The sequence below is a fragment of the Anas acuta genome, chromosome 11, assembly GCF_963932015.1.
Source record: "Anas acuta chromosome 11, bAnaAcu1.1, whole genome shotgun sequence".
Lineage (NCBI taxonomy): Eukaryota > Metazoa > Chordata > Aves > Anseriformes > Anatidae > Anas > Anas acuta.
This window is the reverse complement of record NC_088989.1, coordinates 13,522,777-13,546,906: the sequence shown is the minus strand read 5'-3', so window position 1 is coordinate 13,546,906 and position 24,130 is coordinate 13,522,777. Positions and strand designations below refer to the sequence as shown.

The following is a 24,130-nucleotide window of genomic DNA, read 5'->3' as shown; positions in this document are numbered from 1 at the left end:
ACAGGAGTTCTCAGAAAATGAACCTGTTTGCTCTAACAAAATGTGCTGAAGATGCAGGAGTGGGAGTTGTTAAGATAACAGCCGATGCAGTAAAACCACGTGTGATTGCTCTTCTGTATGGGCTTGACTCATGCCCATCATTTCTTCCTTGAACCTGTGGAAAGGGAGCAGCAGGGGTTCATGGATGTAGCTAGGGGTTCATAGATGTAGTTTAGCCCAGCTAAGAAATGAATAAATCACTGAATAATGTATCAGCAATGCTGCATCTTCCTTTTCAGTATTTTCTGGGGTTTTCCAAGTACCCTTTAAAACGAAGGTGCAGCTTTTCATTCCTTTTGGTTTTGTGTTGTTTGTTTTTTTTCTCCCCCCTCTACCTCACTTTCCACATTTCCCGTAAAAGCAAGAGGGACACGATTGTTTTTGTTTAATGACCTAAACCCAAGCAGGATATTCCGTTTGCCAGCATTTCCTGGTCGGTGAGTGATGATGAGGGTCTGGAAACAATGGTTGCTGATGAGGCCAGCCCCACAACCAGCCTGGGAAGGACAGCACGTGCATTGGGAATACGTGAAAGCAACAGCTTGAACTTCGAACTGGATTCAGAAAGGGAGAATGATGGAGAGGGGCTAAGTGAGATTTCCTTTTTTTTCCTGAGCACATTTTATTGTTTGCATTGGCTGAGAGCTCACCGTGCCTTGCCCCTGGCGGGCAGGGGGGTTGTGGCATGGGCATCTCTTCTGGGCAAGGAGTGTGGAGGGGCAAGTGTGGGGCACAGGATGGCAGCGGGGTTCCCCCAGCACACATCCTCCGTCTGGCAGTGCCAGGCAGGTGGGGTGGCCTCTGTGCCACTGCAGGGCAGATCCAGCTCCCCAGTCCCTGCCCACAGGGAGAGACCGAGGCCCAGCGGCCGCAGGACATGGGCAAAAAGCTGATGCCATGAGTCTCCCATCCAAAGCATGGCCTGTGCCTGCTGAACTCCTCTTTCAACATGACCATGAGCAGAATTTTTCTTTGGGGCCAACGTCAAGCCTGCTGTAAACAAATTGCCAAACTTCCCGTTACGTTCCATCTCCTTTCCCCTAGATTGTAATGGTTTTCTATGGCACACAGAAGCGACACAAAAAGCGTTCCTGTGTCTTTGTGCATTGTTTTAAAAATGTTCCTTCGTCCCTTGGTAGCGTGGGACTCGGGGTCCGCCACTGCTCGTCTGTGTGCAGTAGAAACGAGGCCCACACCGCTGTTGGTTTTGGTGTTAACTCTCCCAGTATCTGAAGGGCTTTTCTTTTTGATGAGGGTTTTTGTGTCTTGTTTGGAAAAAAATGGTCAAGACTTTGCTCAGTCTTCTTTGAGAGGATTTTTGTGACTAGCAAGTGAATTCATCCATCAGGATTTTACCAAAGACTTTTACATCAATTGGCTTTAAAATATATTTAAAATGTTTATTTAAAATCCAAGTCAAATGATTTTTAACAAACTGTCTCAAGATAGAAGAAACTGACTTTTTGGAGTAACTGTATTGTTTATTCTTTGTATTGCAGTAGCACCTAGAGAACCCTATTGTGCTAGATGCGGTACAAACATACAAGAGAGGTGGTCCCTGCCCAGATGAGCTTACAGCCTTCAGCTTAGCCCCTGCACTGCCCTGCTGGTGGATTTACCAGGCATTCATTCTCCTTACGTGCTTCTGCCGGCCTGGCCGGACCCTCCTGGGGCAACAAGGCCAAACCTGCAAGCTTCGTTTCCTCATTACCCCCAGCAGAGGAAAGATCAAGTAGGAGGGAAGTTTAGAGCTGAACTACTTGCCCTTTTCTGCTGTACAATTCTCAAACTGAGCTTTAACATGCTGCAGATACCAAAGCTGTGGCCAAGCCATGCGGGCTTCCTGAGATCACTGCTGCTCCTTGAAGAGCGGTGGTTTCCTTGTTCCCAGTGTCCTCAGGCAGACAGAGGTGTTTGGATAAAAGGAAGCCTTTTCAGTGGTTTATGTTATATATTATTTTTAAAAATGTTTTGTTTTGCCTTTTCAGTTCTCATTCAGTGCCTTCTCATGGTTGCTGCCATATGGGGCAAGGGGGGAAGGATACAATAAAAAGCAAACCTGACATCACACGCTGTCAATCATCGAAGTATCAAAAACAAAGCTTTCAAGAGCACAAACTTGTATAAATGGGGAAGAAGGGGGAGGGAAAAGGACACTGACTAAGCACATCAGGCCATCTTGTTCCTTTGGGCAGCTTTGACTTAGGGTGGAAAGAACTCCACCCACCGTTTGAGCTTGTCCCCTGGGTCACCATCCCATCCTTCCTCACCTCCTCTCTCAGCCCTCAGGTACAGCTGGGATTTGTCTCCTCTGAGTTACAGAGCCTTAGAAAGAGAGTCTCACGGAGGGCTGAACAAGGCATCCTTCAATCAGTTCATGCCTCGCGAGGGCATGGGGTCTTGGGAGCAAAATAAGCCAAAGGATCATTTCTCTAGTCTTGTCTGTTCCCCTTTCTGCTCTCACTCAGTGGCATGGACTGGCTCCTCCAGGCTGGGGAGGTAACAGGATCATGCAAATGAAGGAGAAGGGGCAACCTCTCTGTCTGTGCTTGTTTTGGGGTAGGTCCCATCTGCTCTTTGTCCCTCCCATCTGTAAAAGAGCAAGGGAGAGCCATTGTGCTTCATTTGCAGGGGTGTGAAAAGGATGGGGTATGAGAATTAAACCCAGAGCAAAAAAATCTGTTTAAAGATAACAAACATGCAAGTCTGAGAAAGGGAGAAGAGAGGTCTGGACCTTGGCAGAGAGAGAAGTTAAATTGTGGTTTCCAGTGTGTGCTAGAACATTGCTCTGATTGAAGCCACATGGCTTGTGAATAATGCTGGCAGAAGCAGAGCAACTGGCAGTCTGGCATTGTGTTCACAGAGGGGAAGGACAGCTCTTTCTGCTGAGGTGCATGCAACTTCTTCTCCCCCCACAAATAAATAAATAAATATCCTGAAGCTGTGTGTCACCGGAGCAGCTCAGCAGAGCCGTCTCTGAACCCCTGGTCAAGGAGACACTGTTCCTGCCCCATGTCTCGCGAGGCAAGGGCAGGAGCAGGGACACGAGCCAAATGCAGAGTGCTCTGAAACCAAATCCTTCTGCCTGCAAATAAGAAAGTTGGCTTTCTGATTGCTTGTTTCTAAATGTTGTGTCACAAACTTCCTTTCGAGATGGAGAGGATGGAAAAATGAGATGAGTGCTCCCTGGCCCAAGCTCAGCACCCAGAATCTCCGCTTCGAGTCCTCAAGGAAGAAAGGCTTCCTCCGAGAAGCCTCCCCTCCCCAAATTATGACCCAGCGTGCATCTTTTGGAGGTACACAAGCTGCTCCTGATGTGCTTTGAGGTTACGATACCCAGCCCCCTGTAGCTAAGAAAGAAAATATTTTGTACAACGTAGAGGTGGGTCTAGATGCAATCATCTGAATCCCACATAGCCAAGTCTGCGGGAGCTTGGATGTGGACTCCGGTGACCTGTTACAAGGCAGGCTCAAACACGTACTGTTTGGATGTAAATCCAAATCCAAATTCCCACAGATTTTTGGCTGCCAGTTGTCTGGGAGCCTTTAATCTATCTCTAATTCCACAAAAGAAAAAGAAACAAAACAAAACAAAAAAACAATAAAGTAAAAGGTGCTTTTAAAATACCATGAGGAGAGAAACTGCCATGGAAATAAATAGCGAAAATAACAAGGTTAACATCTCCGGGGTCACAGCAACTCTGAAATTCAAGTAGTGTGCACATGCCTACAGCACTTTCTCACAGCCGCTGTGGGCGCAGCCTGAGGTTCAGAGCTTGGATTGTGTCCCATTGTTCACTGAAACAACCAACTCCTCCCTGGTGCTGGAATGGATGTAGAGAGAAGGGGAGAGGAAAGGCGGACGCAGTCTCTGCTGATCATCAGCTCTTCGCCGTGCCCACCCGATGCCGCGCGGTAGCGGGCCAAGGGCACGTCAGAGTTCTCTCATCATTCCTGCTCCCGTCTGTCGTGCCTGAGACGCAGCGGCCGCGCTTCAGAGCTGGAAAGGGTATTGCTTCAGATAGTCCCCCATCCGCCTGGGCAGAGGGAGCTGGTCCACTGCGGCCGTGGACTTGTTAATCCGTAGCCGGCACAGGTGCTGCAGGCTGGGGATGGTGTCTTTGCGGCCCAGCGGCCGGATGAGTTTCAAGTGTACTGCTGCTGCTGCCATCTCTTTCTGCATGGGAGGTAGAGGAGACGGAGGCGGGTAGGGAGCCTCGCTCTTGCTTTCCGTTGTGCAGGACATGACGTAATGCTGGATGAGGCTGACCACGTCTGGGAAGGCCAGGATACGAGGTTTGGACAGGTAGTTGGAGTCCAGCCGGAATTTGCTGTCAGTGTACTCGATGCGCACGTTGGTGGGACCTCGATTCGTCTTGACAGAGAGTGTGAACAGGTAGCTGGGGTGGGTGCTGTCCCGCACCAGGAAGGTGCCCTCTGGCATCTTCTGGAGATGCTGCTTGGCCTCGCTGGCTGTGATGGATCCCCAGTACCAACCTGGAAAAGCATCCCAGAAAGAACTTGTTAGGGAAAGAACGTCTCGAAGGACGGGCGGTGCATTTAGGAAAGCCTTGAAGCCTGCAAAGTTCAGGGCCTGGAAAGTAACCAGGTGCAGACTTTGTAAGACCATCAGGAAAGATGGCAGTGTCAAGTGCCAAGGGTTTCACACCCTCACTGGGGCTTGGGTGGGGGGTGAGTGCTTTTGCAGCTACAGGAGTTTACATAGAAAAGGGGCTTCTCCGTTCTTTCTCTGGATACAGTTAAGAGAGACAAAGATTTTGCTTAAGTTAGTAATAAATTACTTCATGAGACAAGTGCTGAGTTTGCAGAGAATGAAAATACTCTTGCTGCACCCACAAGTGGCAGCTGTGCCTGTGACAAGACCCAGCTCCTGTCTGAGTGGGACCAGGAGATCCCTCTTGGAGCTCTGACCGCATGGCTGGCTCCCTGCTCCCTTCTGTCCCCACGGCTTTGTGAGCTGCCCCTTACCAGATTCCCGCAGGTAGGAGAAGGTTTTTGCGATGCAGAGAAGGTCTTCTTCAGGGTCTCGCGTCTGAGGTGGGTTGTTGTCTGGAACCGGTGCTGCAAAGGCAGGCGCAGACTCCTCCTGGAAGGCCGTGACTGGGAGAGGCTGCATGATCTGCTCCGGCAGATCCACCGCAATGCCCCTGAGTGACAGTCGCCTGATCTTCTCCTCCGCCAGCAAAGGATGAGGTCTGAAACAAAGGGCATACTGTGCTATTTTTCCTCGCTTTGAGAGAAGTTGCGATGAGTGTTCAGAGCGTGTTACGTTGTGCGACAGCGTGTTCTGCTCTACAAACAGACCTTCAGGACCAGTAGGTGTCAGACTGGCAAGGGGGAGAATGACACAGCTGAAGAAGAGCCCTAAGAAAGGACAGATGCTGGCTTCCTTCACCTTGGAAAAGGTGGCCTGTCTTGCAATTTGGGTTGATTTGAAATCTGATGGTTTAGATGTTGCCTTTTAATATCTAGTTTCAGAGGCAATGAGGTTCACAGCAGCATTCCAGCTCCGCTTACATCATTATGGAGTTGGAACATTTCTTTTTCTGTCAGTGGGTTTATTAGTCATTTACTGTACTATAATTAGAAGCAGAAGTGGCAACAGCCTGGGTTTTGTCCTACCCGCTCTCTACTGAAGGTTGACCCCATCTTAAATGTGCCTGTTAGAACTAAGGGTGAGCTGATCTACTAGCAGAGTAACGGGAATACTTGCTCTCACCAAGCCCCTGCACTCACAGACCTGGCATTCAAGGGCACAAAGGAGATCTCAGCGCGACCGTGATCCCTGCAGGATTACAGCAGCAGGAGGTTCTGCCACGGCCGGGCTGCTACGAGCAGCACTCCCCAAGCGTTAGCGTGGCTAACAGCAGGCAGTGGCTTCGTGTCCCTGGAGCCCTGGTGGGTGCAAGGCTCTGCTCTGCAGCAAGGCAGAGCTCCGGGGACAGGGGTGGGTGCCACGGAGCTCTCCGTGCCCAGCCAAGCTCCTGAGCAAAAGCATGGGACTCTGTCTTCTCCTTGAAGCTCTTTGCCTTCTTATGTTCTTCTCCCTGTTCTGCTGCACGTCCTGTGTTACAGCCCCCACGCTCTCACTTGCTTAAGGCATTCTTTCAGAGACTCAGAACAAAAGAAGGATGAGTTTCCAGGGAAATGAAACACAGTCCTCCACGCGAGGCTGTCCCAGCACCACAGGAACCAATGGGGACTACAGAGGCGGCCACCACCTCCACCCACATTGCTGCAGAGGAGGGGAGGAGATTCCAAAGTTGTAAGCTTTTCCCTTCCCCTCTTCTCCTCCTCTGTGCTTTATGGAAACAGATACACTCTAGGTAACCATGCAGAAGTGCTGTAAACTGATCTTCACCTGATCACCACCAAGTCCCAGAGATGGGACTGGGAACCAGAAGAAGGGATTTGTGAGAAAAATACGCTAGATAGAGCCTGAAAATGATTTCATGATGATTTGAGAGTGAGAGCCAGTCCACTCCGTGAGCCTGTGTTTCTAATAAAACCATGTAGGTTTGGAGTAAGGCTTTTGTAAGCCAGTGGTAAAAATGAACCTACAAAGAGTGACTCTTGCCCACGTAACACATGGCAAAACCCCACTGTTCTGCTGGGACTTATAAAAGAACATTCTTCCTTTTTGCCATGTGTCAAACCGTGTTCCAGAAGCAGGGCATCTACTGCTTCTGCATGGCATTTAATCCTCACGTAGTAATTTCTATTTATGGCTAGGAAGCCAAATGTGATTGCTGTCCCTTATCTTCACCGGGCACCCTTGGCCACCAGGAGCGCCTTTTCAGTCGCTTTGGCAGCACGGTGGATCTGAACACACCCTGGTACCTGGCACCAGCTGCTGGGAAACCTCAGCTCTCTTTCAAGTCTCACCTGAGCTGCCTTTGTGGGTGACAAGGGCTGCATTTTACAGATACTGAGATGTCTCCCTCTTAACGTGATGGTCTTCACGAATGTCACCTGCTCTCCTGGGGAAAGGAGATTCCCAGTTCTCCGTTCCCCTGTTTGGAGCAGGGAGGGCTGCAGGCCGGGTCCCTCCCTGCACCGAGGAGGGAGTGTGGGCACACGGGGCTGCTGGCAGGGCAGCATCTCGCAGGCGTGCTGCTCTCTGCCCGTTCACAGAGCTGCCAGTGACTGAGTTACTCAGAGCCCGTCCCGCAGCCCTCGCTGCCCGCTCTCTCCCTCAAAGCTGCGCACCGCAGGCCAAGTTCCAAAGCTCTCCTCACTGCGTTTTGCCTGGAAAGTTTTTTCTGGCCTACCCATTGGGAAACCATTTCCCACGCAAAGAAAGGTTTTCTTGTTCCAGGCACGGAACTGCTCTTTTTTTTTTGTCTTTCTATAAACCTGCTTTGGAGAGGTGATTAGGAATTGGCTAGGTGACTGGGATGGGACAGGAGAGATAGCAAGGCTACGTGGGGAGATACACTCCAGTTTCATTGCAGAAAGCCGTTAATTCCAGTCTGTGTCCAAAAGACACATCGGCTGCATGTATTTTCCAGTAGGTTTCTTTTCCAGAGCCACTGGTCACCCCTCTGAAGGAGGACCCATGTGTGCGAGGAGACGAGGCTTCCCTATGCTCTCTGCTACCTGAAGCTGAAGGAGCCCCAGCCCTGGGCAGTCCCAGAGGAGATTCTTCCACTGCAGCCAGGGAAGGACCACGCTAATGCTCCTATTTTCCTTCCATGCGCCCACCTTCTACCTCTGTTCCCCCCCCTACAAAAGGAATCACAAAGGAGCTTGGTGGAACGCAGGGGGGATAAAAAATTCACCCAGACCAGGAGGTGTGGGTGTTTTAAGCGACTCAAAGTAGTCTGAAGAAAAAAGAGCTGCTGCTGTGAGCTAGCAGAGCAGCTCCAAGCACAGGAAAGGGAGGGCAGAGGGATCAGGGAGTAATGGCTGACTGCGGCGTTTATGGAGAGGGGTACAGTCAGAAGGAAAGCACATTTGCAAGAGGGACGAGAAGAGTTTGCTGGCATAAGGACGTGTTGAATAAGGTCTGCTGACATGAAAAAGTCAGCCCTTTACTAGGGACAGAGTGAGTATTTGAACATAAATAGCACTCGTAAGAAAGAGAGAGACACACACAAGATCAGCGTGAATTGTTAGTACAACAGCTGCGATGAGGAGGAAAACAAACGTAAAAGATTTGGCAGCTCTGGCTGGTACGCTGTGTGGAGTCTCGAGAGAAACAGCAAATGAACTTCCAGTGCTTTGGCAATTAGTGCTTCAAAAAGCCTTGGAAAGCCAAGAAAGTTCAAGAGAATAGATAAGTCTGATACCATTTAGTGTTAGCTTTGCAGTTACTTTGCTGATAAGTCCTTTGTAGCACAGTACAAGTAGTACGAGAAAAAGTGAGTAGAGCTGCCCTGCTTTCTGTGAGCCACGTCCCAAAACTCCCATGGGAGCCTGGTCTGACTAGGGGGGAGAGTATGGAGGCTGGGAGATGTGAAATCCTTTAGGGCAGTGAAAATGGAACAATAAATGCTCCCAAAGAGGATATGAAGAGACAGCCATCTACACATCTGGCTACGTAACATGCTCTTGGTGGGAGATGGGAAGCAGTAGCTCCAGCACATTAACCCTGGAGGGAAGCTTCAGATAAGGGTTTCACAAAGCATAAGCTGAGAAATGAATTTCCATTGCCGTGGCTGCAGGAACTGCAGCAGTACACTGAAAATGAGAGCAAAAATGAGCAAAGGAAAACCCACTCGAGTAGTAGGAAAGTATTGGTAAGCACGAGCTCCGTTGGTCTACGGAACGGATTTGGGGGGAAAGTGGCAGAAAAGTCCCTGTGCTTTAGTCATTTAGAGCGGACAAGGCAAATGTGGTAACTGAGGAAAATCCGCTGCGGGCAGCAGGGGTGGGCAGCCTGGGCATTTCGGCTCAGAGCGGAGCAAACGCCAGCACTTCCCAAGCACACAGCGTGTGTGAGGGCGCGGGGTGACTCCTGCAGCCCAGGTACTCACACGGGCTGGTGACCATGAGCCAAGCGGATCGTACGGACACCGAAGGGCCGACACGGCGCTGCCGGAACCCGGTACCAAAGAAGGGGCTTTGCCGCTTCCTATTTTACTGAACCCATATTTCTGTGATGTAACTGTGTATGTGGCTCCTCTGGCTTTCCTGTTGGCAGCGTGCTGCGTGTGGGGAAGTCTGTGTATATGCACTTACATTTAACACCACACAGAAAAGCAACAGAGAAAGGAAACCATGTGTTCAGCAGAAATATTTACTTAGGAGCAGACATGGAGGTCTGAGCTCCGGGGACGGTTCTCCCCGCGGGCAGCGGCAGAGAGCCCGGACGGTCTGGGTCTGCATCCCCGCGGGTGCTACGCACACCGCACCAGACAGCGCCCAGGGTTTTACTGAGTTTGATTCCCCAAAAGAGTGGGAATACCGAGTAACTTTTCAGCAACAGAAAGCAGAGAAATCAGGAATACTTCATGGCCGCATGGTTTTGGCCACAGAACCTACAAGGCAGACATACAGGACACACACAGAACTCAGTGCTCGGCCAGCCTAAGTCGTCCCCATCCCATTGTAATGTCACACACAGAAAACCACCCCAGGGAGCCTACGAATCCTACAAGGATCCCACTATGGCTTTTAAAAGAAGGCTGCACAGTGTCTTACCCCTGAACACAGAGGATCATGTCACTCCTGGACCAAGGGAAAAGCATTAAGTCTTCAGGAAGGTGGCAAACGCTTTCTCCTCTTCCTTCTCGTCCTCCTTGGCTCCTTTTCCTTCGCTTCCCAGACGGACCAAGCTCTTTCCAGCCTCGGGTCCGGGCTTCCCAGGAGGAGGCAGCGGGCACGTCCCGGCCCTGCTTCAGCCCCGCGTCGGCTTGGCGGGGGACTCGGCGGGGCGGTGGAGAAGAGCGAGTTCTCGTGCCGCTTTCCAGAAAGCAGCAACGGCAAAGTTTTAAAAATAACCAGAGAAAAGGGAGACCGCGTCCGTCTGGAGAGGACCTGATCTTCCTCCGAAGCAGCCTCTTAGGAGAAAATGATAATATTCAGAGCACGCTGAAATAATAATAAATAGGTAGGAATAAATAGCCTCTCCCTGAATGCATGGGAGAGGGGAGCCGGGAGAGCAGCAACCTGCTTGTTCACGGACTCCAGAAGTAATGAAGCTCCGAGAAAGAAAAAAAAAAAAAAAAAAGAAGAAGAAAAAAAAAAACCTACTAAGTAATCTTTTGTTTGCCCCTTTTAATCTGTTCCAGGAAGTGAGGGATTCCTGGAATCGCATTGTATTCGCATCACTCTTCCGATATCAACCACGCGAAAAAAAAAAAAAAGAAAAAAGGAAAAAAAAAAAAGAAAGAAAGAAACCAGCCCCCTTCCCCCCCCCCCCCCGGCAGGTATAAATAGCCGCGAGCGGAGCGGGCGCGCTGCTGGCAGTGCCGGGGCTGCGGCTGGGGGGCGAGGAGCGGAGCGGGGAGAGAAGAGAGGAGAGGGGCCGGGCTGAGCTGAGCTGAGCTGGGCTGATCTGATCTGATCTGGGCCGAGCCGGGCTGTGTTGGGCCGGGCCGTGTTGGGCCGGGCCGGGCCGGGCGCGTGTTCGCGGAAACGCCTTTGATCCATTTCCAAGAACTTTCCAGGAACGCGGGGCCGCCGCGCCGGGCGCTGCCAATGGGCGCCGCCGCCGCCCCCGCCCGCCGCATGCGCGGGGCTGAGGCAGAGCCCGGGCGGCTTCGGGCACCGCAGGGCCCCGCTCCGGCCCCGCCGCCTCCTCCTCGGCCTCGGGGAGCTCCGGGACCCTCCGTGGGGCCGGGGAAAGCCGCGAGAAAATCGGCAACCGCGGCACGCAGCCGAGAGATAGCTTCATACCCCCCCCCCCCCCCCTCCACGGGCTGTCCAGAGCTGGCAGAGGCTGGCTGGGCAAAATGGGGTGGAAATAGTGCTTTTGGGGTTGTTGGAGGGGTTGGGTTTACACGCAGCACCGGGTGTTGCTTCCCTGCCACAAATGGGCAGGTTCCTCGCCTGCTGGAGGGGGAAAGGAGTGTGCCAGGGGTGCCGCTGGGCACCAGTTGTGTGGGGCTGTAGGGAGCAGGGTCTCCTCCTGGGTGGGCATCAGCCCCTGGCAGCCTTTTGCTCCTGCCCTTCATCGGTGTTGGGCGCTGTGGCAGCAGGGAGATGCTCACAGAGGGGTGAGGGCACCCCAGGGGTGTTGGCACACAGGTCCCCTCGGCCAGTTCACTTCTGCTCCCACCGCGGGCTGCGGCTCACCCTGCTCCTGGGCATGTGTAAAGCCATGGTGGAGTGAGGGGACAGCCGGCCTGGAAGATGACCATTAAAAAAAAAAGCAGCTAATGTGTATGAGAATTAGTGAAAGGAGCTTTCATCTTAACTGGAAATGTTTTAGGGGCCTACCTCAAAAAATGGGTCTAGCTAATGCCTGGGCTGTTTTACCTACAAAGTCAGTATCACTGACCGCCTAGAAGTCAGGGCTCAGCAGCACTTCACTCTGCCTCTTTTCGGGGCTCTGTGTGAGAGCTTTGCCTCTCGCTGCTGTTCTGCGTGTCACGGGAATGCCCGAGGTGGGAGGCAGGACAGTGTGCGGGCCTTGCCAGTGCCCTGGGCTTCTGCAGCTGGGCACAGGGAATAGAAATTGTCACCATCCCAACAAATGAGTTCCTTACACCCAGTTTATACCGATGCAAGTGGCTCCCAAGGTTTCAGATTTGAAGAGTGAGGACATGGCAAAAGCAGCTACAAGCAGTATTGTTGGGTGATAGGACTTGGTTGGTTATCAAAGATTTCAAGGAAAGCTCACAACGAAGTCACCGAGGCAAGAAAGTCCAGAGCTGGTGAACCACAGGTAGGTCCCCTCGGACCGTTCCCAGCACAACAGCACCATCTACTGCTGAGCCCTGCAGGAGCCAGCCGGCCACGGGCCCCTCTTCGCTGCGGTCACTGCGGCTCCCTCAGGTGTTGGACATTGCCATCATCCTGCAGAATTGGTGTAAATGAAAATTACATCCAAAATCTTAATTCTAGAGCGAGGTCTGTGTGTCTGAGGACTAGATTTACCTCTAATTCTAAACTTGTACATGGGAGATGGAAAGAAATTTGCCCCTCTGTAAAGCCATCTCTATCCCTTGCTTACCTGTATTATAAGGTAAACAGCATGTGAGCGAGCAAATAGCAATAATAAACATCTATTCCCCATTTAAATGTACCATCTCACAATCTGGATAAGGCCCACCAATTTTTCTTGAAACAGCAGCACACAAGAGGGTGATGAGCTTGCTATCGTGCTTTGGATTTCCCAAGCCAGTGTGGAGCAAGGGCGCTCCAGGAGGTGGGCGAGCTGTGCCGTGGGTATGGGACATGCAGAAGCAGAATGTGCAGGCCAGCAGCGGACCTCATTCGGGGCTACAGGGAAATACCTTGGCGCTACCGTAAGCAGCTCACCACATTTGTTGTCCCTAGGCTTGCTGGCATGCAGTGACCTAGAAAACAATTGCAGTGTGGCATTTGTTAGGAACTTCTCTGCTTGTATCAAATGCTGTGGCTCTGAAAAAAAAAAAAAAAAGTTGCATTCCTGAGTGATCTGGGTGGGCACCCCAGGGCTGTCAGACAATGCTGTTATACCCCTTGGTTGCGGATCCGCTTCAGTAAAAGAGATATTCATTGCTTGTGCTCCACTGCAGCAGAAAATGAAGCACTGTCTTCTGTAGACAGATCTGAAGATTTATGGTGTTTTAGATTTATGGAACTTCTAGAAAAAAAAAAAAAAGTGAAAAAAAAAGTATTTTCTTCTTTTTTTTAATCTCTCCGCTGAAATAGAATTGTCCAACTGGCATCTCTATCTCCCTCCATAGATAAGCCGTGTCTGAGTGCTGCTGCTGCTCTAGAGATCCCCAGACAGCAACCCTTAGTGGAGGAGCAGGGATGGAGCCTCCCAAACCTTCTCACCAACCAAGACAAGTTATCTGTAAGAAGGTGTCTGGTTCCAGGATTATAAAATAAACTGTCCTACCCTCTTCTGTATTTCTCTAGAAATATTCCTCTGCTGAGGGATACGTGTGCTGACAGGGAGGAAGTTCCTTGAGGAACTAAGGCAGGTATTAGGACACATCCTGCAGATTGTACAAGGCTGATGATCTTCACAGAATCATAGAATGGCTTGGATTGCAAGGGACCTCAACGATTGTTTCAACCCCCTGCCATGGGCAGCGACACCTCCCACCAGCCCAGGTTGACCAAAGCCCCATCCAACCTGGCCTTGAACACCAACCGGGATGGGGCATCCACAGCTTCTCTGGGCAGCCTGTGCCAGTGCCTCACCACCCTCTGAGGGAAGAATTTCCTCCTAACCTCTAATCTAAATCCCCCCTCTTTCAGTTTAAAACCATTCCCCTTTGTCCTGTCATTATCTGACTGAGCAAAGAGTTGCTCCCCATCTTTTTTTTCAGTCCCCTTCAAGTACTGAAAGGCTGCAATGAGGTCACCCCAGAGGCTCCTCTTCTTCAGACTGAACATCCCCGGCTCTCTCAGTCTTTCTTCACAGGAGAGCTGATCCAGCCTCTGGTCCCCTTTGTGGCCCTCCTCTGGACCCGCTCTAACAGCCCCACATCCTTCTCGTGCTGGGGGCCCCAGGCCTGGACGCAGCACTGCAGGTGGGGCCTCAGGAGGGCAGAGCAGAGGGGGACAATCACCTCCCTCCCCTGCTGGCCGCTCCTTGTGACACAGCCCGGGATGCAGTTGCCCTTCTGGGCTGCAAGTGCTCACTGCTGGCTCATGTCCAGCTTCTCATCCACCAGAACCCCCAAGTCCTTCTCTGCAGGGCTGCTCTCAATGGGTTCTTCTCCCAGTCTGTCCTGTCTGGGATTGCCCTGGCCCAGATGCAGCACCTTGCACTTGGCCTTGTTGAACCTCATTAGGTTCATGCGGGCCCACTTCTCAAGCTTGTCCCGGTCCCTTTGGATGTCATCCCTTCCTTCTGGTGTATCAACCACACCACTCAGCTTGGTGCCAGCTGCAAACATGCTGAGCGTGCACTCAGCCCCACTGTCCATGTCGTTGGTAAAGGTATTAAACAGCACCGGTCCCAGGACAGACCCCTGAGAGACACCACTCAGCCTCCACCAGGACACAGAGCCATTGACACCACTCTCTGGGTGCCACCTTCAAGCCAACTCCTTACCCACTGAATGGTCCACCCAGAAAATCCATCTCTCTCCAATTTGGAGACCAGGATGTCATGTGGGGCCAGGCCAGAGGCCTAGCAGAAGTCCAGGCAGATGACCTCGGTTGGTCTTAGCTCGCCGACTGATGCAGTCACTCCATCACAAGGCCACCAGAGTGGTCAGGCACGATTTGCCCTTGGTGAAGCCGTGCTGGCTGTCTCGGGTCACCTCTTTGTCCTGCATATGCCTTGACATATTGAGACATCCTTTTCCTTCACTAGCAGCTGGCTCATAGCTAGAGTTTGTAATTTTGCTTAGAAACCATATTATAAGCTCAGGTGACAACAAAGAGTGCTGAGAATAGAGGAGTTGTTCTAGTTTACTGGTCACAAAGCATCAGGTTAACGTCACTGCCTGTGAAACAGCTCTGTAAACCTGGTCTTTTCTCAGCAGCAGAGAGAAAGGAGCCAAAATGATGGGTTAATTGTATGGGTAATAGCAATTATTTCAGTTTCTGGTTTGTTATTGTTATCGGTCTTATTTTTCTTCTTTTCAATAAGTCTGTGGCAGACACTGCCAGAACAAAACTGAAGGATGGGGGAAAAAAACATGTATATAGTCACTGTTCCAGAGCACTGTGTACGTGACAGACTAAACTAAAGATCATATAGAAGTGTCTTTTCTTCTCCCACGTATCACAATATTGTTCTATAGAGCTTTCCTTTCCTTCTTTTAATATCACAGACACAGCAGTTTTTGAAGAACATCCTGAGAAATTTAATAAGGCTGCTGCAACCTCCCAATCAGGCAAAGCTGTGTCCTCACTTCAACCTGACAATACAGAGTGTTTTCTCTTCGGTGACATCTATATAATGCATCCCAGAGAGTGGATTTTTCATAACACAGGGAAAAAAAATACAGCTGTTACTCTGGGGAGGCAGTGTTTCAGAAAAAAAACAAGTCACTATATTTTCAGTTGATGGTGGCATTTTCTTTATTGCCGTTGATATTGATCTCCACGAGACATTGCTATCAAAGGACTAGCCCCCATACAAATCACTTTTGTCTCTGAATAAACTCAGATAACTCTAGCATTCAGATAAGTATCATTCTTCCAAAACATGCCATCTCCTAAAGAAGATTTGATGACCTCAGATTTCCTAGCTCTCCATGTGACAGCAAACTGAGATTCTATTATTTTATTTTTTTTAAGAAATGGGATATTTGACAGTCTGAAATGGCTCTGATCCCAGATACTGCTGTTATTGAATTGCTACAGCACAGGAAAAGGGCAGTGAAAGATACCCAGTGAGATGGCCAAAGTTAACCTTCCATATTTAAACAACAGTACTCTATTTGTGTAGACGAGGTATCTGTGATATTCAAGACATGATAAAATTGATACAGGAATGGCATATCCAAACCGCATGCTGGCTGAAATACCAAGCTTCACAGGGTTAACATATTAGCTTAGAGACATGGGGCTGCTGCCCCACAGCTTATTGCAAGATCGAGGCTTTACTGAGCGGTTATTTCCTCTTACAAACTACTCTTCTAGTGTCGGGTAAGCAGGAGAAGCTGAGCTACTAAATTATCTCTGGAAATAAGTTGTTTTGTGTTGTTGCTGTTGGGGATTTTTGGTTAAAACAGGATTAATATTTAATTTACAGTTTTAGGGATTTTTGAGAGGATGAAAGAACTTTTGCCGTTTTGGGCTCTTATCATGTAATAGTACTGTTTTTTTAAAAACTTCAAAAAGCAAACATCAATAAATAAATAAAAACTTCTTTCTGAATGAAAAATGTCCCCCGGCACAATAAGCTGCAGCGGGCCTGTCAGCATTTCCTCTGTCAGCATCTCCAAAGGACTGTAACGCGGCTCGGCCTGCCATGAGCACAAAGAGGAGCTGCAGGATCCGCAGTGTAAGTTTTTGATCATGTGAAATGTAATTCCCAGCGAGATCTAAGCCTGACATTTGAAAGCAGGCGCTGTGTGAAATGCTCCCAGAGCCAGACAGGGGGACAAGTGCCACCAAGATGACCGTGCTGCACTTGCTGCCTTTACGTTGTCAGAGGTGTTGGGGTTAAATGGTTAACCCACTTGTTAGCTCCAGGATGTGCCTGGCCTCAGCGTGCTTGTCGGAGAAATTATAAAACCTTAAGCAGCTTAAGAGGAGGATATTGCACAAATGAATGTTCCCGGCTCTCTGCAAACGGCGTGTGGGTTGCAAAAGCCGGGATTTACAAGTGCAGGAGCTTCCAGGTGGGTGCTCCCACAGGGATTTGCAGAGGCAGTCACGCCAAGACACCATGCCAGGTCACTACGGCAGAGACCTCTTGCTGGTGGAGCACCTAAAAGAGACTGCCTTTGGACTGCCCCATGTGGCCAGGTTTTTGTGTTTGGTGTTTGTGTTTTGCCTTTGCTTTGGAATAGAGATACACTTTGTTCTTGGACAACCTATCCAAGATAGAAGAATGAACACAAAGAACAAGGGGATGTATTTGCTTTTTCTGCCTCAGCTGTGGTCATCCTTGTCTACTGCAAGGCTATTTGATACTTGGGCTGTGCTGCAAAGGCTTTTTCAAAGTTTATGGAGGGTGAAATTAGCAGAGGGTTTGTGTAAGGCCTTATTAACCATGATTCACACGGGATTTTTAAGGTCTTTGCTATGTTTAAGCTTATTACTGTTTGCTGGCAGAATGGTGAACTTTGTTAAGAGCATATATAGACAGTATCGAGTAGTGAACCCAGATAAGCATTTCAAGAATGCATCACTTCAGGCAGTGATATGAAAACTGTCTCATCCTGCCAGTTGAACTCTTCTGAGGAACCTTCCCAGGAGGCTTCCTAACAGATGTGTAGAACCAGCTAACCCCAACCAGGAGAACCCTGCCTTATCCCCTCATCTTTCCTCCTCTCTTTCCATGCAAATCTTATTTTGGAGCAGCTCATTCTTGAAATAGTTAGGAGGAGTCATAATTTCTTAATGAAATTCTTAGCTGCAGACACTGTGAGAAAGCAGCAACTCCCTCAGTAGACATCTGCTTGGATTTTTGGCAGTTTCCCACGTCTGATGTTTTCCCTGGCTTTAACACGCCAGTCACTGCTTGCTTTGGTCAGCCATAGACCCTGTAGGAGTTGCATGGGACGTTAAGAAGTGGGCTGTGAACGGGAGCAACAAATCAGTGAGAGCGAGAATAGTCCTGAAATTACAAGCTGAGAGACTGATGTGTTTTCTGAAGGGTCTGTCCCCCAGTGCCTGTGCACTGCGGGGAGGACTGTAGCTATCTACTGCAAGGAGACGGAAAGCACCATCCAGGACAAATAAGCAGCAGAGGCAGAAGCTGTGGGAGGTAAAGTAGGAGCAAGCTGCAGACTCCAGCACGGTGTTACCAACAGCTTCCAGCCTGCCAGCCTGTGGTTATGCACGTGTCTGACACTGCACTGCTGGAGGTGGTGCGAAGCCCGAGAAGGCTGGAAGCCAAACCCTGCAGGGTGAGGCTGGAAACGGCCGCGGTCCCCAGGGGGTGACCGGCCCCAAAGGGCAGAGCTGGACGGGGCACCGGGCCCTGCAGAGCTCGGCTCGGCCGCAGGCCTGGAGGGGAGGCCGAGGCCGGGTGGCGCTCGGAGAAAGCGCTCATTAGCGCTTGTAAGGATTTTTTTCCTGTCTGCAAGACCTCCAGAGGCCGTGACGTGAAGCGACAAAACGTATTTTTAAGGTATTTTTAACACCGAGGGCACCGGGCTGTGTGGCCCCCCCGGGGCCGCTCCAAGCCCGGGGCGGCCGCACGGGCGCGCTGCGGCACAAGGCCGCAGGCGGGAAGGCAGCCGCGCCTCTCCCAGCCCTTTTCTTGTTCCATTTATTATTTCATTTTATTTTTATTTTTTTAAACCCGCTCCTCCCGGGGAGGAGGCCTTCAAACCGCGCCTCGCCCGCGGGCAGCCTCAGGCGCTTCCCCCCCCGCTGCCTCAGGGTTCCCCCCCCCCCCGCCTCTCAGCACCCCCCTGCCCCTCGCCCTCCCCGGGGACGAGGCGGCGGCGGCTGCCGAGCCCCCCGCTGCCTCCCGGGGCTCCCCCCCGGGGGCTCCCCCCTTCCACCCCCGGGGCCGGGCTCCCCTCAGCGGCCCCAGGGTGCGGGGAGGCGGCGCGCACCTGCCCGGGGCGGGCGCAGGCAGACGCCGCCCTCCGGGACTCCGCACCGGGAAGCCTCGGCTGGGGCCGCGCCGCCACGGGCAGGTAACGACCTCCGAGCCCCCCCCTGCGCCTCGCTACCCCTCAGCGCCATCCCGCCCTCCTCCTCCTCCTCCTCCTTCTCCCCTCAGCACGGGGCTGAAGGCTCCGGCCCCCCGCGGGGTGAGGCGGCCCCGAGGCCCTGCTCGTGGCTCCTGCGGGGCACGGGGAGGCGGCGGGGTGGCAGCGAGCTCCTCGGGGCAGGCAGCGCAGTGAAAGCAGCGAGTTGTGCTGAGGTGAGGGATGGTGGCCCTGTGTGGGGGCAGCTGGGCTGCAAGGGTGTGCCCTGAGGGGAACCTCCCCGCACCTTTGGGTTCCTGGGTACCCGCTCACCTTGCTAGGGAAGAAAGTGGTTAGGTGGCACCCAATGCACCTCTGCTGCTATTACTAAAGCTCATTTCCATTTTTATTCAAGGGCTAAATGGCGAGCCAATGGACTATTTGAAGCATTCGGTTTGATCACCAGGGAGGGACGCGGCAGAGGATAACCCACAGGGTGTCTTGGTAGCCTCAGACTCGTCCCTGATATGGAACAAAATGAAGGCGAGCAGGAAGGCCAGCCAGAGAGCCACGTGGAGAGCAAGACCATCGTGAAATCCTTGCCTGGGGGAGCAGCCCATGTCAAACTAGAGATAAAAAAGCATGCAGTTACAGATGACTACAAACTCTCCAAACGGGTGTTAGGGTTAGGAATCAATGGCAAAGTACTGGAGTGTTTCAACAAGGAGACGGGGCAGAAATGTGCTCTGAAGGTATGTAGGCTCTTTTTTTTTTCCCTTGTTTATATTTTGGAAGCTGGGGTTCACTTCTAAAGCCCCAGAAAAGGTACTTGTTTTGCTCCTCACATTTCACAAAGAGGGCTCCATGAAGAACTCCAATACGCAGGGATGTTTGTCTTGCTTACAGCACAGTGGCCCAAACCTGAGTCTTTTCCAGAAAATTCTGCATGAGTTTCTGTTCTGTGAGAAAGCTTGCTAGATTTTGAAGGAATATATTATGCAATACTTGGGAATGCAACTGTTTTGGATCTTGTGCAATGAAATAGGCCTCAACTGGGAAGTATTTAAATATTCGTTGGTCTTTAGGCTTTTCTCCCTTTGAAGATTTTTTGAAGGGCATTATTAATTGTAGATGCAAACCTGGTAGAGGCAGACTCACAAATATTCAACTTTGGAAGGAGGATCTCTTTTGGCTTTTTAAGGGGCATTTCCAGTTTACTCTGTTACTCTCTTCTTTATCTTTGTGATCTGATTCCAGAAGCGCATTACCTGGGAAAACACACATAACACCAGTATTGGCAAGTAAGTTTAGCTATTAACTGAAAATGAGAAGGAATTTATAATGATATGTATAACTTAAATAAATGGACCGGTAGCCATTAATTAGAGAACATTAAGCTCGCCTGCCTTTTGCTCTGCAGCTTTTAACCTGAAGACTTCCTTGATGATTTTAGACTGCATGATAAAAATTAAAAATAATATTTTTTTAAACCTAACCCAAATGAGGACCAGCTTGGATATATGGCAGAACTGAAAACCAGTCAAAGCAATTGTCATGAGAATGTTTTAAGAAATGTTATTGAGTTCTTGCTGAAGTTGATGTGATTAGTTAGGATATTTAGAAGACTTTTGGGTACCCTTCTGCTTCATAAACCTCATGTTCACATTTGCTGCCAGCAGGACAAATCTGTTACTGGGCTGCCAGAAGGCCTGCCGGGGTCTGGATGTGCTCTTCCCTTTATCGAGCTAGAATTGCCATGCCCAGCAGATTTCTTGCACTCTGATGCAGGAGTCTGGAAGTACCTGGTAGCTTTGTATATGAAAAATAATTTTAATAGGTGAAATAGAAAAGGTTATAATACAGTAGCATGCTGATTAATGTGCGTGTTTCCAGCACTCTCATTTTTTTTTATCACTGTTTGTGTATCATCTACACGTAGCTGACTCACAAAGGTTTATCATCAGGGAAACTGGAAGTTTTGGCAAACAGCCTGGGAAGTACTGGGGTTTCACACCTGCCCAGGGGAGCGCTGGGTTTTGCTACTCTGAAGTGTGATCCATTAATCAGATCCTTCTGCTAAAATATTCATGGACAAGAGAGTTAACTTGAAGCGCTATCAACATTAATTTCCATACTTAGCATACTGTGATGAAGGATAGTATTCCTTCAAGTTAATATGGAAACTGTTCTGCTATTTCTGAAGGGTTTAGCAGGTTTGCTATTGTGGTGATTTTTCCTTGCTGGGCAGCTGAATTCTACCACCACTGCTCTCTCACTACCCTTCCTCAGAAGAAGAGGAAGAGAAGAAAGTATGCTGGAAAGAAAAAAAAGGCTCATGAGTTGAGATAAGGATACGTTAATTAAAGGGAAAAAGAAGAAGGGAAAAAAACAAGCAAAGGCTGCATGGATGCACAGAGAGAAAAGAGTCCTCTACTTCTCATCAACAAGCAATTTTTGGCCACATCCTAGGAAGCAGGGCTTCAATACTCATAGCAGTTGTGTGGGAGGACAGACGTCTTCCTAACAAGAGCCCTCCCCGTCTCCTTCCCCTTTCCCACCTTTTATTGCTGAGTGTGACATCACAGGGTACGGAATAGCCCTTTCTCAAAAACCTTCTGCTCCATTGCTCCACACGATGATGTCACTGACGTATTGCAGGTGTTTGGGAACGTTTCCCTGTCTGGATCAGCCCATGGCGAATGGCAGGGCAGTGTTTCCATCCCTGGGGCAGTCGATTCCGGGTGGACTGGACGCCCCTCCAAGCGAGAGCAAACCGGCCTGCAGTCTGCTGCCAAAGGAATGGAGAAAAATGCATTAGTGATGTCAATAGCTTGGCTGCCTTTGACTCCAGTTTGTATTGAAGTTCTAGCAGAAATTATAGCAGCAGTTTTCCTAGGAGAACGCCTTTTGGCTGCTGTATTTCCTTGCAGTTCACGTACCCAAGCTGCTAGGGTCAAAATAGGTTTCACCATCCTGCTTCCTCATGTCTTTGCCATGGTCATGCAGATACAACCACGCGCTGTGTGTCCTTGGTACTCTCTCCCTCGAGCAGGAAAATGCTGACTCTTAATGGACGAGATACTGCTCCACCCGGGTGAGGAGGAAGGCATATGTTCTTCACGGTGCTGGACCTGTTGGGACAATTTCTCTACGACCGAGATGCAGACCCGTAGTGGGGCAGAGAGATTTTCTTCATATTGCTGAGGCTGGCTGGACACAACATCCACTGTTGGTCCCATCCCAGCTCTCCATTGCTGCCAGCGTGCTGGTGTGTGATGATGGGGCAGGCCGTACAAACTTCCACCACATGGACCACGTGTGCTGGACTTCTTGGGATCTTTGCATGTCTGGTCATTGTCCAAATCACTATAAACCATCTCCAGCACGGCTCATTCCCTCAGGTGCTGGGGACATATTATATGCATTCATACTTCAGAGGTTTTATGGAAGCATTTTAAAATAGGAGTTGCCGTTTGAGAGCACAATCCAGTGGCATCAGGTGTGTTCCAGAACAAATTTTGTAGTTCTCCAAGGGGAAATACATTCCTTTGGATAGTAGCATCTGTAAAACATTTTAATTCAGTGCTGAGAGCTGTGGAGGGGGAGAGGAGAACTAAAGTTGCTGTGCCATGACAGAATGTCCTCTGCCAGATGGGGAGGAGGAACCTGTAGTAGATCCTCTGACATCAGCTTCTGTTTAGCATTGAGTGACTAGGCCAATTTTTTGCAGAACTCTTAAAATATGTTGAAGACTGAAGTTTGCCATTGCCAAACGGGAGTTTTGTCAGTGGTGGTTAATATATCACTGAAATTGTGTTACGTATGGGTGTCATTCCCCCAGCTGTGGAATGTGTGCTTCTGTCTTCCAAAATGGACAGAAATATGAAGATGTTTATGAGAGCTCTAGAGAGCTTAAATGGCAGATAGTACTTCGCTGCTTGTGTGTATGTATTCCTCATTGTTATGAGTTTAAGTGCTGAATAAAAAGTTAAATATGCAATTAAGCAAAATTGCCAGCAGCCCAGAGAGAATTTGCTATTCTCTCCAAAAATGGTCTAATGAGAAGATTACCCAACAAGGAAGGATAAAAACTGTGCTTGGTTAATTGGCAAGAATAGAAAGGTCTTTTTCCTAGCCCTGAAGATATTTGCAAGGATGAAAATGTTCAGAGAAGTTTCCCGTTGTTTCTTGTGAAACCTGAACTGGGCCATGCAAGTCCCGAACCTGCTCCAGGTGGAACTTCAGAGCAAATCATCATGAAAAAAAAACACACAGGAAACTTTGGAAGAAAAATCTGTTGAGGGACAGCTGCAGTGCACAGCTCTGTGTAGGGACAGTAGGGCCTTGGTGTTTCAGCCTTGCAATCGCTCACACTTCTTAGGTGCGATGTCTGGGTTATCATTCACTTGCAGGAATAGAAAGTGGAGGCTGTTGAAGCTGTCACAAAAGAAAACCCTGGTCTGACAGGTAAAGAGAAATGTAAAGATTGATTTGCAAGCTGAGCAGAAAAAAAACTAAGGGCTGCTAGATGCATATTTTTTTTCTTGGAGGTTTGCTTGTGCAGTATCCATTGATATCTGTGTATATTTGTGGACAGATACTTCAAGTGTGAATGTGCTCCCTGTAACCTGCTCCCAGGAAAAGACGAACATCACTCCTGCTGCTGAAGATGAAGTGTGATAGTCTGTTCCCCTGCACACCAAGCTTGTCCATTAAAGAAGCTTCTGACTTGGCAGATGGCGCTGCTTTCTGCCTGCAGGTTTTTTTGTTTTTGTTTTTTTTTTTTGTATGGGAACAAAGCCATCACAGCCAGGATCTGGATAGAAATTACTCAATGGAAGGAATTTTAACTGAGGTACTCAAGAGGAAAGGGCTCAAATAGGCAGAGACGTTCATCTCCAGAGCCATGTGTCAGTCGAGATCTACATGCTGTAACTGGGAGGTCCTGCTGTCTTCTTTAGTCCGTGTCTGTAATTGGAACTAGTTAGAATTTCACTAATCGTTTTAGAGTGGTAAAACACAAGACATCCTCCCAGAGATGCTGCGGGGCTTTGGTTATTTTCCTAAAGTATTACGTGGCTTAGCTTACTCTGCTTGGCATTATGATTTGCTACACGCTTTAAAAATGTGTTGTCAGCTTTGTTTCTGTTAGATTGAAATGCCACACACATTGCTGTCCTGCTACAGCAAACCTAATCTGTTTACTCAGACACATAATGACATTTTGGCTGAACAGCAGTGTTTGCAAATAGGGAGAACACTGGGATTTAGAAGGGTAGAAGCATAAACAAAACTGGTCTGTGGGACTGGCCTTCCAGAAGGCGACTGTGTTTTGGTCCATCTCTTCCTTGCAAATAGAAAAACTCATATCTCTTTCTGTATTTGATCCAGAAATAGCAGTCAAGTGAAGTCAAGTCACTTCTATTTTTATCTTTTCTTTGCCAGCCTGCCCTCTTCTGTTCACTTTACCTTTGGGGGCTAAAATTTAACACCAGCTTCTTTACCGCTGTCATCAGCCTGAGTGTTCTGTGCAGTTTTTCCCCACTCCTCCCTCTTCAGGGAGAGGAAACGAGAATAACTGACTACCTGTGAGGGTAAATGTAGGCTCCTGGCCTTGTCTTCCCATGGAAAAAAAATCCAGTTCTTTGTTCTTTCATTTTCTCTTCCCTCGTTTTTTCTTTATTTGTACAAAT

At 49.5% G+C, this 24,130-nt stretch overlaps 2 protein-coding genes across 5 annotated transcripts in view; one reads left to right on the top strand and one right to left on the bottom strand.

Moving 5' to 3' along the window:
* Window positions 1–24,130, top strand: part of MAPKAPK3 (MAPK activated protein kinase 3) — a 129,360-nt gene that overhangs the window by 60,509 nt on the left and 44,721 nt on the right. Inside the window, exons 1-2 of one of the 4 annotated variants that reach the window (XM_068694767.1) lie at window positions 17,760–17,926; window positions 18,853–19,189. In XM_068694767.1, coding sequence (XP_068550868.1) covers window positions 18,965–19,189 — 225 coding nt within the window. In that variant the 5' untranslated portion in view covers window positions 17,760–17,926; window positions 18,853–18,964. Of the gene's footprint in view, window positions 1–17,759; window positions 17,927–18,202; window positions 18,444–18,519; window positions 18,674–18,852; window positions 19,190–24,130 lie in introns of those variants that run through there. The other 3 variants (XM_068694763.1, XM_068694765.1, XM_068694764.1) reach the window with 3 other exon arrangements.
* Window positions 1,426–10,770, bottom strand: CISH (cytokine inducible SH2 containing protein). Its single transcript, XM_068694774.1, has 3 exons — window positions 9,706–10,770; window positions 5,029–5,255; window positions 1,426–4,536 (listed from the first exon to the last, which is right to left on the bottom strand). Exons 1-3 carry the CDS (start codon window positions 9,750–9,752, stop codon window positions 4,034–4,036), a joined length of 777 nt encoding a protein of 258 aa, XP_068550875.1. The 5' UTR covers window positions 9,753–10,770; the 3' UTR covers window positions 1,426–4,033.